Below are 14,959 nucleotides of genomic sequence, written 5' to 3'. Positions count from 1 at the left end.
TCAGGCACCTCCATAGCCAGGTTGGCAGGAGCAGCAGTGCGTACTACACGCTTTTTGATTAGACCTGGGTTCGAGCCCGTGACCACCAAATATGGAGGATGCAGAAAGGTCAGGGAATGACCACCGCATATCCCCAGAGCAATGTGGCCTTAGTTGCTAATGCTCCTAAAAACCAACTAACGACAACATCTTGGACTCATTCTAGACAAGTTGACCTTTGTAAAGCATACAAAACAATTACGAATAAAATGTATGAAACAACTTGATATTCTTAGTCTTAACAACAGCATCTTGGGGGGCAGACCGTTATACCCTGCTCAACATTTACAAAGCACTAGTAAGGTCAAAAATAGACTATGGAGCACCAGTTTATGCATCAGCAAAAAAGAGCACCCTCAAATGGTTAGATCCGATTCACCATAGTGCTATACGAATAGCAACAGGAACTTTCTGCACATCCCCTACATACAGTCTCTATACAGAGGCTAATGAACCACCACTGTTCCTGAGGAGACAACAGTTGGCACTACTGTATGCTTACAGGATAAGATCCATAAGAGAACATCCAACTTGAACAACTTTATTCTCACCATAATGGGAAAACAAATATAGGAACCCCAAAAGTACAAACCAGCCTCTAGGCATCAGACTAAAAAAGGTACTGATAACACATGATCTTAAAATAGATAATGTTGCAAATCTAGGACTTATAATTCCACCATGGATAAACCATCCCACAGCTTATGAACTCTTCACACAAAACTGGAATAAAAATACGTTACCAGACATCAGTTTTCAACAACTGCATGCAGCACATAGAATGCAATATCCCAATCATATACCAATATACAGATCAAAATCAGAGAACAATGTAGGAGCATCAGCAGTATTCCAGACATTGCACTGTTATGCCACCTCCCAAAAAGAATGCAGTGTCTACATTGCAGAATTAGTAGCAGCTCAGATAGTCCCGGAGCATTTCAGAACAACCTACTACTTGAGAACTGTAATATACTCTGATTCATTAAGAGTAATCTAAGCCATACAAAACACAAACAATATAACCCATCCAGTACTCTGGCAAATTAAACAGATACTAACAGACTTCACAAAGTAAAAACAAGAGATACTTTTCTGCTGGATACTAGGACACAGAGATAAAAGGAAATGAGGAAGCGGACAGAATTGCAAAATTAACCACTAACCTTCAGGAACAATATTTTGCAGTTCCACATAAGGACTACAAGCCAATTATAAAAAATCGCTGTCTAACCCAATTAGAACTCTGGGAAAGAACTCTGGCAAAAACAAATGTGGAATAAATTATATGAAATAAAACCAAAAGTTGAGCACTGGAAAACAAGCATAAGGAAATCAAGGAGAGAAGAAGTTGTTTTGACCTGATTGCAGATAGGACATTTCATTTCACAAATGGTTATCTGCTATATGCGGAAGAATCCCCAAGGTGCCAAGTATGCAATCCTATTCAAACAATTAAACATATACTGATAGAATGCCCAACATATGAAAATGAACGACAACAGATTTTTTCGTCATTATATAAAGGAAACCAAAACATCATTCTTAAAGATCTTTTGGGTCACAAGGAATACATATCAGATATTTCATACAAACAATCAACATATACCAACTGCTGTAAAAATTAATATAATACCGTAGAAATATTTAACCTTCTTACATTCGAACAAGATTTATATACAGAGAACATATAATAAAAAATGAAATGATGCACTATGATCTTCGTTGTCAATGTGCCAATAAACACCAAAACAACAACAACTCAATTTTTTATGGTCTCAAACAAGCACAAGTTCAGTAGCACAGAACATAACCCAGGGATCTCCCAACAAAATACAGTCGACCCCTGCTTTAAAGATATAAAGCACAAATTTAACTTTATTACCTTATCAATAAACAAAGTTGAATGATACGTGAAAATCGGAACAATATTTTCCAGTTAACAAAATAAAAATAAATTTACGTTTATGTACATAGCTTAATTAATACTTACTGTAATATGTTTCTGTTTACTGACTTTTTTTTTTTTTTTGTTCTAAAATTTAAAACAGTAAAAATGATAAGCAATTATTTCATGGAAGGGGAAACACATATTTCACCATAATAATGTGAAAACCCACAGAATTCCATCTATCGGTACTATAGCAAATGCAAGAAGATAGAGTTGACTACCCATTTATAATTGATTGCACTAACAGAAAAGACCCATAAACCAGGAAGTGTAAATTGTTTTTATTGTTTTATGGTAGTGACCTCCAGAAATGTGCTTTAGAAATATACCATGAAGGCGATAATGACTAGCAGTCAAGCAGGGATTCACAAAAAAGAATGGAAGCATTGAAATTTACATCTAATTTAATAGCAGGGTTTTCCCAGCACAAAAATACTGTGTTATGCGAAATTTCCGCAATTCTCGAACTGTTTTTGAGCGAAACCACAATTCTCAAACCGTATAAGTACCACATTGTTGGAGAATATCCACAATTCTCAAATTGTGTTAGAGCGAAACCATGTTGTAGAAGTACCATGTTATACGGGGATTGCTTGTATCTGTGAGCCGGAATCTTAAATAGAGAGATTATTTGTTTTCACACTGCACGTAAAAGACCGCGATAATTTGTCTTCGCACATGCGAGTAAAGGACCATGAATCGGAGATTAGATATGGATGATGAACGTTAATAGAATTCTCATGTACTTTAATTTCGATGGTTTCTGCAATTGTGTAATTACATTGGACACTAAGTATTTTGGCCTCATTGAATAAAAATATATGGTTTTCATTAAAGGCATGAAAGGCCAATTCTGATGCTGCTGAACGAGAAGCACGGATTGAGGATGCATGCTGTTTTACTCTCACATCCAGCATACACTGCATCGAGCCCTGATAAGACAAGTTGCAATCACTGCAAGAAATGTATACCAGATCATTGATTTGTTTTGTAAACGGGGAAAGGACTGAGCGATTTTTAAGTACAGCGTGTAATTTCCATATTGGTTTGGCCACCGTTTTAAATTCAGCATCTTTAAAGAATCTGTTAAGCTATTTGTGCCAATGTTCAACATATGGGACAGAAATAAAGTATTTTTTGATGTTACTATTGTTGGTTAGTGTAGTTTTTGTAACTTATCCTTAGCTTGTACCCTTATTTGGTTTATTGTAGCAAGAGGGTAACTCCTGTTTAAGAATCTGCTGGTTAATATCTGTATTTGTATTTGCAGTATCTGTATCTGCAGTATTTCTGAGTCTAAAGCAGATTCCGTCATTGAATAGACCTCTTGTAGGTGAACGAGTGATAGCTATTATAATGCAGTACCGGTGTTTGTTGGTTTACGATAGATGTTTTGTTGGACTTTGGACTTAAAATTTTATTGTAATAGTTATTGTAAAATGGTTTACTGTGCTTAATAAAGCATTTCAAAGAATTTGTTATCCCACAACCGTGCTTCAGTAAACCTCCACATGGGTACCATTTGTAGCATGTAGAATGCCAAGATGGTAGCAGCTTCATTCCATGTGTATAGAAGTATCTCTTAAAAAATGAAGTCACTGCCTGTTCAACTGTCTTTTAACTCTGTGATGTTGTTAACATTTTATGCATGCACCTTGTCCTTTACATAACCCCATATAAAGAAATCTATAGGTGTGATATCAGGAGAATGAGTCATCCATGAAATGGGGCCATCTCGGCTGATCCATCAGTTAGGAAATTTTTATTGAGGAAATCATTCACATGCAAGATCCAATGTAGTGATGCTCCATTTTGCCAACAGAACACACATGGCTACATATCTTCCAGCTAGAATTGCGGGATACAATTTGAGCATATCTAGGTAATTTGCAGAGGACAGTGCTATCTTAGGTGCCATGTGATCGATCTTTCCCCCCTCCCAAGAAGTTGCCATCATCTTGGCATTCTACATGTTGTCACCATAGCAGCTGCTTCCATCCTGGCATGCTCACATACCATCATGCAACTTCTCTGTTAAAAATTGGGGTATCGCCGTCACCCCATCTCATCTACCAACAGCTGTATGCTGGCTACCGAGCTGAGTACTCTGACTTCTTGCCTGTCTTCACTTCTGACTTGAAGTCAGAGTCATCTGTCCGGTCTGCTGCCATCTTCCCAGATAACACTATATCTGGTAAGTTCCCCCATGAATGCAATATATATACACAGCTAAATTGTATATTATAGAGTTAGCCTTGGACTACATTAAAAACTACAATTACCAAAGATTTATAATGTGTACTGACTCTAAAGTATACTACAGGCTTTATCGGGAATGAGATATAATTCTCATTGGTACCTGACCAGGTCCAGCAGATGCTTCAATCTCTTTCTGAGTTTTTTTTTTTTTTTTTTTTTTTTTTTTTTCCAGCATCCATTCCTGCTTGATCCCAAGCCACATTGGGATCAAGGATAATGAACTGGGTGACACTGCTGCCAGGTCACCATAACCCCAGATCATTCCTAACCTGACTCATATACATTACTCTCCCAATGGCAGCAATCTTGGCATAAGCAGGTTATGAACAAATTGTATCAGATACAACATGTAATCCAACACTAACAGTGTAATCTGCACAGGAACCATATTGAGGAAATTGTTCTAACTTGTCTCCACATAGGACATATAGCTCATCTTATGCATGCATTCCTGCTGAGGCCAGATGACTCTCCTGTGTGTGAGAATTGTGGTACATTTTTAACCATTCATGATATATTTTAACTGAGCATCCACATTATAGATATGAACGTGTTTTCTATTTTACTGCTTTTGGTTATCTCGGTTAGCCTGATACACTCAGATTTCGTCTGATAATAACCACCTGTCTGCTATTTTTAGCTATTTGAAATCATTAAACCTTTTTTTCTCATTTAAAAATTACCTCCAAAATATATAACAATAAAGGTATAAATTTTTACATTGTGATCTGATTCATCATGTCACTGAAATCGTAACTGTTATCTCTTATATGACCTGGTTTTGGTGCATTATAGCCTTAGTTGCTAAGTAACCAATAAAACCCAACCATTACGATATTCCTCATATTTGTAAATATAATACTTAAGATTACATAAGTCCTTCAGTTATTGCATGACTAGATAACAACAAATTTTAGATAGAAAAATTATATATTCAGTAAATTATAATTTTTTCCTTAATACATTGACAATTATGATATAATTTTTCTTTGATGACTAATTTATTATGTACAGCAGCTTCATCTAGAGATAATTATAATACTGCTGTAAAATGGAAAAAATTCTTTTTTTTTTTTTTTTTTTTTTTTTTTAATAATGAATTTATTTAAATGCCATCAAGAAGCATTTCTGCCATTTTCCAGTATCACTGTGATTATCCCTAGATGCGGCTGCTGCTGCATATACATATGAGAACTGATTAAAGCATGAGGGATTGTCAGTCACACTGTCAAAATGATATAGCCATTTTAATTAAATGATTAATCAAATCATAAATTTTCAGATTATCCTCAGTTGTAAATCTGGCTGAGATTGTAAAGTCCAATATAAGTATGTCACAAATAGCCTTGATGATAGAAAATGGCGAATCATGGACAGGAAAGCTAGCCAAAGCTTTATATACATCATCCATCCAGTTAGATTTTGAAAGCTTAACAAAAGGTTTGTTTAATGTTTGATTAGTTTAAGATAAAAAAGTTTCTTCAAATCTTTCATATAAGAAGTTCAACAGAATAAATTTCAGAGTTCTGTTTTAAGTTTTTGATTTTCAGAAATTTATTATGATTTTTTTCTTTCTTTTTTCCTTTTATTTTTTTTATTCAACATTATCCAACCACTGTAGATATGTCACATGATATATAAATTTCTATTACTTGGCCTGAGGAACCTGAATATGATATTTTAGCCTACAGTTACAGGAAATTATCTAATAGATAATTAAGCTTAAGGATGCAAAGAAATATGGATGCTTAAGGAAGCCTAAGGATGCAATGAAAAACAGCAAAGATTTCTTTACTTATGTAACCTCTAGAAGGAAAGGGATGAATCATATTGGACTTCTTAACATAGATGGGTTGACTATTGACGGTCATGCTAAGGTAGCTGATAAACTGAATGAGTATTTTGCATCTACATTCACACATGAGGATTTAATCAATAAGGAGAGTGCCAGAAGTTTATCAAACTCTAACAGGAAGCTAAGTGATTTTGTAATAACTGAGAGCAAAGTGGAGGAGAAATCGTTCAAGTTAAACATACAAAGGCACCTAGGGTGGACAGGACCTATCCAGTTATATTAAAGGAGGCAGTAAAGGAAGTAAGTAAACCTTTAGCCATAATTATGAGAGCCTCCTTGGACTCGGGGGAAGACCCCCATGGACTAGAGGTGTCCAAATGTATCCACAATTCACAAAGAGGGTTCTAAAGGTGACACAAGTAACTATAGACTTGTTAGTTTAACTTGTGTTCCCGGGGAAATAATGAAATCACTGGTTAAAGAAGCATCACAGGACCATCTAGACAAGACTGCAGTAATAGTTAAGACAGCATGGGTTTATTAAAAGGAGGTATTGTCTGACCAATTTGATTGGATACTATGATGTGGTCGCAAAGGAAGTGAATGCCAAAAATAATTTTGATATCATATACTTGTATTTCAGGAAATCTTTTGATACTGTTGCACATAGAAGACTGCTGTACAAATTGGAGAGGTATGGCATTAAGGATAAGTTGCTACAATGGATAAAGGGATGGTTGAGTGGGAGACGACAAAGAGTGGTAATCAATGGACACTGCTCTTCGCGGACAAATGTTTTTAGTGGATTTCTCCAGGATTCAGTGTTGGGCCCACTGTTGTTTTGTATTTTTATCAAAGATATTGATGAAGGTATATCAGGTTTAATGTCCAAGTTTGCAGATGATACAAAGGTTGGCAGGGTTGTTAACGACCATAAAGATGGTATGCTACTCCAATCGGGTCTAGATAAGTTGGGCAAATGGGCTGAGAAATGGCACTTGAAGTTTAGCATTGACAAATGCAAAGTACTGCATATGGGTAGCAATAACCAAAAAGAAACATACCAGTTGTGTGGTACTACACTCAGGGGAATTGGAAAGTGAAAAAGACCTGGGGGTAATTGTGCAGGCAAAATGAAGTTTACTGAGCAGTGCAGACGGGCAACCAGAGCAGGTCATGGAGTCTTGTAAATGATATATAGATATTTTGCTAGCATTGACCAGGAAGTGATTATTCCCTTGTACGAGGCAATGGTCAGGCACACCTTTAATACTGTGTACAGGTCTGGAGGCCTCATTTTAGGAAGGATGTAGATTTGCTATTATGAGTATAAAATGGGCAACAAGATTGGTGAGGCTCTTACCAAGATAGGCTTAAGTACTGCAAATAGCAGTACTTAAACCTATCTTCTTCTTGCTTAGATTAAGAACCTGAGGGGGCATAGATTCAAATTGAGGAAAGTCAGTTGTAGAATAGATGTGCGAAAATTTGCCTTTAGCCAGCGGGTAGTTGATTGGTGGAACAGACTTCCATATTTTGTTCTGGAAGTTGATAGCCTAAATAAATTTAAGGCTGAGCTGGACAGACATTTGGAATGGATGGAGGGGTGAAATGGGAAGGGTTTTTTTTGGCTGATGCTGCATAAGCTTGCTTTCTTGCATCATATGCCTCTACTAATGCTAATGCTAAAAGCTGTTTTATTGAAATCTACATTATATTCTAGGAGAAGAACTATGTGACAATTCCAAAAAATGCAGTAATGCTAAAGCAGAAAAGCACAATATTTCAAATTGATGAGAGGGGAAAAATATTCTTCAAAATTTATAAGCTTTTTTATAATCCCCACCCAAATACTCAAATTGTTGTATTCATATAAACATTGCATTTGGTCCTTGAGGTTGTCACAAACATTCTTTCAGATATGCCAGGCAAGTTGTACTTGTTACCTGGGAGTCTAAAATGCTGATGGAGCTGATATTCAGGTGAAATTCAAGTCAAGTCAAGTGGACCCAATTTCGGCAAAGTCCGGATGGTCTGTGACAGCTAAATCCTCCGCTTGCACCTTCCAGATGGTGGGACTGTTAGTAATCCTGCGTGTAACCCCCATGCACAAGCACACTGTGTGTGACCACCTAGGTGTGAACCAACATAAGCAGGGGTCAAGGTGTGGCACCCAAACACATGCAGGAATGCCGCCACTGTTGTGTTACCAGGCAATACTAGGTGGTAGATGACTCTCATCAACCAGTGCAATACCACCACTTTGCTTATTGGAGGCTTGAAGTGGGGAAACCATGTTTAGACTCCAGAGCAAAGTTCCGGTCAACCCTTCCCTATCTCTTCCATCATGCAGTATACCTGATGACTTTTGAGGTAATGATGAACATCATGGCGAGATCCAATCTTCCTTACGTTTTGAGTGTACAGCTCTAAAACAGTGTTCACAGGCCAGCCGCTAGTTAGTACACCGGACCGAACCTTGGTCCCGTGTACTTTAGGAGGCTTCCAGATCAGCTACTGTATATGTGGGGAGCATTGTCAAGGCCACGTTATGTCAAGGATCTGGGTATGTTCTTACCCTGTGTATGCCATATCCAAAAATTTCATTACTTCATACAGCATGGCCCCGACCCACTTTTTCTTACTATTGAATACACCATGAATTATCAAACTAATAGAGTAAGCTGACTTGCAAAAAGATCTAAACCTCCCAAACACTTCCTAGTTTATTTCACAAACATACGTGGTCTCAATTCTAATCTCAGTGATGTCCATTTCCACTTGCAGTCTGCCAAACCCCATGTACTTTTTCTGACTGAATCTCAGTTATCAGGTGATTCAGATACTGCTCATCTCAGTTACCCAAGTTATTTGCTGTATGATTCCTTTCGCCTCAAAGGTCGTACTTGTGCATATGTCTGTTCCGATATTCCCTGTCAGAGACTTGGTAATTTGGAATCTCCTCTCTTCAATCTTCTCTGGCTTAAAATCTCTCTACCTCATTGTGTCAAATTCATCTGTTGTCTCTACCGTTCTCCCAACTCCACTAATCACTTGGAGTTCTTTGACTTCCTCTCTTTGCAACTTGACTTTCTCCAGTCCAACTTTCCTGACAGTGAGGTAATTTTCCTTGGTGATTTTAATATTCACAGCTCAGGCTGGCTCCCGTTTTCTAGTCACACCGACCCAGCTGGTTGAGATGCTGAGGCTTTTACAATTACTAATGATCTTGCACAGATTGTTCATTTACCTACAAGAATTCTGGATAATCCGAACCATACAGCCAACGTGCTTGATTTTTTTCTCACAAACAAACCTTCCAACTATATGGTCGAAGTGACTGGTCCTTTAGGCACCTTAGATCACAACTTGGTGATTGTCTCTTCTCCAATGGAGCCTTTACGTCATGGCTATTGCCAACCTCGTATATTTTGGCATTACAAGAATGCAAAATGGGATGACCTGTGAGATTTCTTTTCTTCCTTTTCTTGGTTGGATTACTGTTTCAAAACTTCTGATGTCAATCAGAATTGCTCAGATCGTGTCAGTGAAATTATTCTTGTAGGAATGGAATCCTTTATTCCACACTCCACTTTAAAATCTCATCCTTTATCTAAACTTTGGTTTTCCAATAAATGTGATAAGGCTGTTCAAGAGAAGAACATTGCATTTTGTAATTGGCTTGTTTCCAATTCTTCAGTTTCATTTTCTACCTACACCAAAGCTTGTAACGATTGTAAAGCAGTTATTAAACAGTCCAAACTAGATTTTGAACAGGCTAAGAGTAAAAAACTTGTTTCTTGCCCTAATGGTAGCCAAGCATTCTGGTCTGTTGCCAAAGCTATTGGCTGCAACTTTTGCCCGTCTCTGTTCCCACCTCTGTCAAAACCAATTGGGTCTGTTGTCACTTCGGCCATGGTTAAAGCTGACCTGCTAGCATCCCATTTTTCTTCCAACTCATGTATTAATGATCTTGGTAAAACATCTCCCTCCATTCCGAATACGCTCCATTCAATGCCTCATGTGGTCTTCCGTCAAAAGGATGTAAGAATGATTTTTACAAATCTCGATGCTAAGAAAGCTCCAGGTCCTGATGGTATTTCTCCACTTGTTCTCAAAACCTGTACTCCTGAACTTACTCCTGTTCTTTGCCGCCTTTTTTACATTTCTTATTCCAAAGGTGTTTTTCCTTCTGCTTGAAAAATTCCTAAAATGTGTGACATCCCTCCCATCCAATTATCATCCCATTGCAATAACTTCTACTCTTTTTAAAGTAATAGAGAAATCAATTAACCGCCAACTCTTAATCTACCTAGAAACCTTCCGTCTGATCAGCAATCACCAGTATGGATGCCATCAGTGTCGATCCACTGGTGATATTCTTTCTTATGTTACCCATTTTTGGACAAATTCAGTGGAAAAGTTCGTTGAAGCACAAGTAGTTGCTCTTGACATCTCAAAGGCTTTCGATTGTGTTTGGCCTAAAGGTATTCCAAAGAAGCTTGCATCTTATGGTCTGCCAACTCTTTTTTGTAATTGGTTATCCAGTTTTCTCTCTGATTGCTCACTGAGGGCAATAGTAGATGGCTCTCTGTCTTCTGACTTCTCCTCTAATGCTGGTGTCTTCCAAGGTTCAGCTCTTTCCCCTACTCTTTTCCTCTTGTATATTTATGACCTTCTTCCATTAACTGGAAATCCTATCCATAGTTTTGCCGATGATAGCACATTGCATTCCACTTTCCATTTTGAGAAACCTTGCCCTGCTCAATCAGCTTCAACTTCTCGAATATCTACTACTAATTCCTTAAATGCCGATCTCCAGGTAATTCTCCAATGGAGCAAAGACAACTTAGTTGATTTCAATCCTCCTAAAATTCAGTCTTGTCTTATATCTCATAAAAAGGATTCTTCTACTCCTGTGCTTATCTTTGGTAACACTCTCATTTCTTATATCTCATTAGGCAAAATGATATATCTCTTTTGGGGTTTACCCTGATATCTAATCTCTCTTAGCACAAGCACATTACAAATATTGCTTCCTCTGCATCTAAAAAACTTGGTTTTCTCTTTCGCTCTCGGTGTTGCTTTTCTTCTAAACAGCTGTTCACTCGGTACAAATCGCAAATCCAGCCTACCATGGAATATTGTTCCCACATCTTGGGCGGTTCCCCCAAATCCTCTCTTAGGCTTCTAGATTCCATTCAGAAGAGGGCAGTTGGGTTAATTAATGACTCCTCTCTAACAGAGTCTCTGTTAGATTTCCCAAAAATTATGGCACACTATGCCATAGTTGCCAATGCGCCTAATAAATCTCTAAACCAACAACAACAACCCAAAAATTACAGTCTACAGAAGTTCAAGTCTAATGTCAACAAATATCTTCTTTCGTCTTCTTAACCTCCAACCCAAGCACGGTTCTAAGTGCTATAGGTTCTAATACCTCTTGTATTTGGGGTTTTCATAAAAAAAATATATATATATATATATTTGAAAATTTAATAATGATAATAATAATAATAACAACAATATTATACTACTCACAATCCTTGTGAAAACTGTTGTTCACATATTATTAATTTTTTGGTTTATATTTATCACAGATATCTGCAAAAAATAATAATAATAAATAAAACAAAACCGTTCACTTTGTCAGCTTATGCTCTAAAATGAGGTTTACAGCCGTTACTGGCCATTGTATGGCTGTTTCAAGTAGGTGCTTGTGAACAGAATTGTCCAGTTTTCTTCCTGCTTACAATTTCCCGATCTCCAACTTTCTTGAAAGGAATATTAGCAGCTATGGGTTGTTTTAGGATTACTAGTAGCTATCAGACAGGTCCAGAAATACTTGCATTTTTCATTAATGCAATAGTTATAGCAAATATCTTTGATGATTTTGAAGTTTGAACAATGAAATGTGAACAGAGTAGGGATTTAGGAAACTTGGTGCCACTCAGTATAGGGAATGTGGAATTTGAATATGGTGAGTACATTGTTAACAGAAAGGAGATAGATAGGTCAAGAGGGAAGGTGTAGTTATGCTTTTGGCTAAGAAGCACAGGGAATTTGAGGCAGTGCACCTGGTTGATAAAGTGTCTAGTGTAATGTTGTTTCAGTTTGGCTGTGAGATAAGCGTGGGATAAATAAAAATGTGCGTTTGAGTATGTATAGGCAAAATGAGTATAATGAAGTGCTACACAGAAAAATAAGTCTGTTTAGCTCTTCAGTAAATCAGACATTGTGATTTTCTGTGCCAAAAAATCAGAATGTCTTATAATGAGGGATTTTTACCTTTCCAGATGTTGACTGTAATTTTTGTGAATTAGTCACTTACACAGTGGCAGAACTTCTATGGCATTATTGGATTACTGTTTTCTATAGCAGTATTTCAGATAAACAGCAGCAGAAAGCAGTACTCTTGATTGTATTTTGCAGTGACTTTTCTTGCATTAAGGATCTGCAAATGAAAGAACATAGGTGGCTGTGATGATAGTGTATTGATGTGGAATTTATTGAAAGATATAACTACTCTTAAGAGTAAAAGGAAATGATTTAAAGATAACTTTAGTGGTCATAGACAGTTTTTAAATTCTTTTCATTGGGAATAACTGCTATTTCTAACTGGAAAGCTTTCAGGAAAGTAATCAGAGAAGCTATTATGCATTTTATACCAACTAAGAGATATTGTTAAAGGTTTAGACCTAAATGAACATAACTATTGAGACTAGTTGCAGAAAATGCATTGGATGATTATATATTTTAAGAGGCCACACACACCTATAGTAAGTACAAAGTAGTCTGCAATCAAGTCACTAAGATTGCACAAGTTAAGGCTGGTTATAGAAAGTCTTTGCTAAAAATGGAAAAAAAAGTAGCCTACAATTGTTTTCTTATATTAACACTAAAAGGGATGAAGTGTTTTCCTTTTAGCTTTAAAATAGTTTAATACCTGCATACTTGTAATGCCCTTCTCATTGCACTTAAAGTGATATTTTATTTTTGAACATTACTCTACAGAGGCTAATGCACAGGATCTCAGAATTAGATTAAATAAGAGAAATCTAGTTTCTTGTATAAAAATAGTTTGAAAATTGTTTATAACTGAAATATTGAAGAAAAATATATTGTGGTTCTCTAAATTATTTTTAGCTTGAATACTTTTGCTGGAATAGCATTGTGCAGAATTAACTTTTGTTTTAAAACTTTTGAAAATGTCACACTAGCATTATCATATAATAGCAGATGGACATTCTGAGCAGAATGCTAGAACATCAGTTTAATACTGATAATATCACATATTTATTTTGTGTCTTCGACTCTGTTGCCTGTTATATTATGCAACAGTATGAATACAAGATATTTCATAAACATGCAAGGAGTTTTAATTATCTGGACTTAATTTTTAGATTTTCAGTTACATCTTCAAAAAGAAGTTTTTGATATTCTGTAAAAAATATCAAAAACTATCTAATCTGTCTGGTTTGTGAGATAAAGGTTTGCTATTGTAATGAATTTTGCAAAATATCTTTTAACCTTCCACTGCCAGTATGACATCTTACAGATGCCACTTTTTAAATATTTTTCTATTAATTTTTTTTTTTTAATTTGTAATGAAATTACATGCTATCATGTAACTTTTCCCACCAGTATTCTCTAACTGGATATATTATATTTTCTGTTTTTGTTTCAATATATTATGAAATACAAGACATTAAGTTTTTATTTGGTGATTATCTGATGCCAGGCAAGAAAAAGCATCTATCATTCTTCTAGACAAATCCCATTCCCATGTGGTGTCTGTGAGACACCATTGACGTTATGTTGTAAAGCTTTGGTTTCTCTGGCTAAACTGAACAGCTGACAAAAATATAAATATTCATATTGCATCTACCAGACAGCATGCAAGCTTCTGTGTTTCAATGTGTTTCAACTTGAAAAATTGAAAAATACAATAAATCTTTCTTTATTTCTTAATCTTTCTAAATATTTCTTAAAAAAAAAATGAATGAATTTCTTCATTCATTTTTTTTTTTATATCTTTTAATTGAGTTTAACAAATCATAATAGATAGATCATTTTTCAGTTCAATAAAAATTAAAAATTAATCTTTTTATAATTAAAACAAAAAGGAATGTCTCACAGACACCATCAATCTTTTTTTTTTTTTAAATTAATGGTGTGAGCAATGAAGGGTTATTCTGTTAGAGGATGAAAATGAAAGAGGATTGAAATTATTAGATCTTTTATGTGACATTGAAAATTAAACATATTCACATCATATTATCATATTTATATTTAAAACATTGATTTACTCATTATTTAAAACATTGGTTAACTGTGTGAACAGTTAATTCTTCTGTGATTTATTTTTATTAATTTATTAAAATATTTTTATATATGAAAAACATATTCCGATATGTTTTATATTGATTGATATTTCTCTTATCATTCCTCTAGTAAAAGATGACATTTCATTAGTCCAAATGCAGTTACAAGAAGCATCCTTGTGGAGCATACCTTCCAACCAAAAGGAATCACATAATCAAAGAAAAAGTTTATGCCCTTCAAAAATTACTGGTAGTCAATTAACAGTTCATTTACAATTGTTACCTTTGTGGGACTACTTTCTGATTTTAGCAGAAAATGAACTTTTATACCTCTCAAGTCATCATCTTTTAAAAGAATTGACGGAGGTCACAAAAAGGGGTTCAGAATATGACAGCCTGGATTTCACTGAAATTTCAACCAGAATTGAACCTATTTTGAAAACTGGTATTCAAAAAGTAATTTTTGATGCTACTCATGTTAATGTATTATATGAACTTAAAAGTAAGAATATAAAGGTAAGTCAGTTGTTGTTGGTTCATTGATGAATTGTAGAGATTTAGCACTGTCCTTCCATATATGTATGTAAATTA

General features: G+C 35.6%; 1 protein-coding gene across 1 annotated transcript in view; it reads left to right on the top strand.

Annotated features, from left to right (window-relative positions):
* The window catches only part of LOC150081532 (midasin), a 1,449,634-nt gene that overhangs the window by 944,288 nt on the left and 490,387 nt on the right, over positions 1 to 14,959 (top strand). The window contains exons 54-55 of the mRNA XM_090380238.1: positions 5,532 to 5,689; positions 14,499 to 14,884. Coding sequence (XP_090236364.1) covers positions 5,532 to 5,689; positions 14,499 to 14,884 — 544 coding nt within the window. The remainder of the gene's footprint in view (positions 1 to 5,531; positions 5,690 to 14,498; positions 14,885 to 14,959) is intronic.

This window comes from Mastigoproctus giganteus, chromosome 8 (genome assembly GCF_048544385.1).
Source record: "Mastigoproctus giganteus isolate SK-2022 chromosome 8, ASM4854438v1, whole genome shotgun sequence".
Lineage (NCBI taxonomy): Eukaryota > Metazoa > Arthropoda > Arachnida > Uropygi > Thelyphonidae > Mastigoproctus > Mastigoproctus giganteus.
The sequence above is the reverse complement of the archived record's forward strand: the minus strand, read 5'-3'. Positions and strand labels throughout refer to the sequence as shown.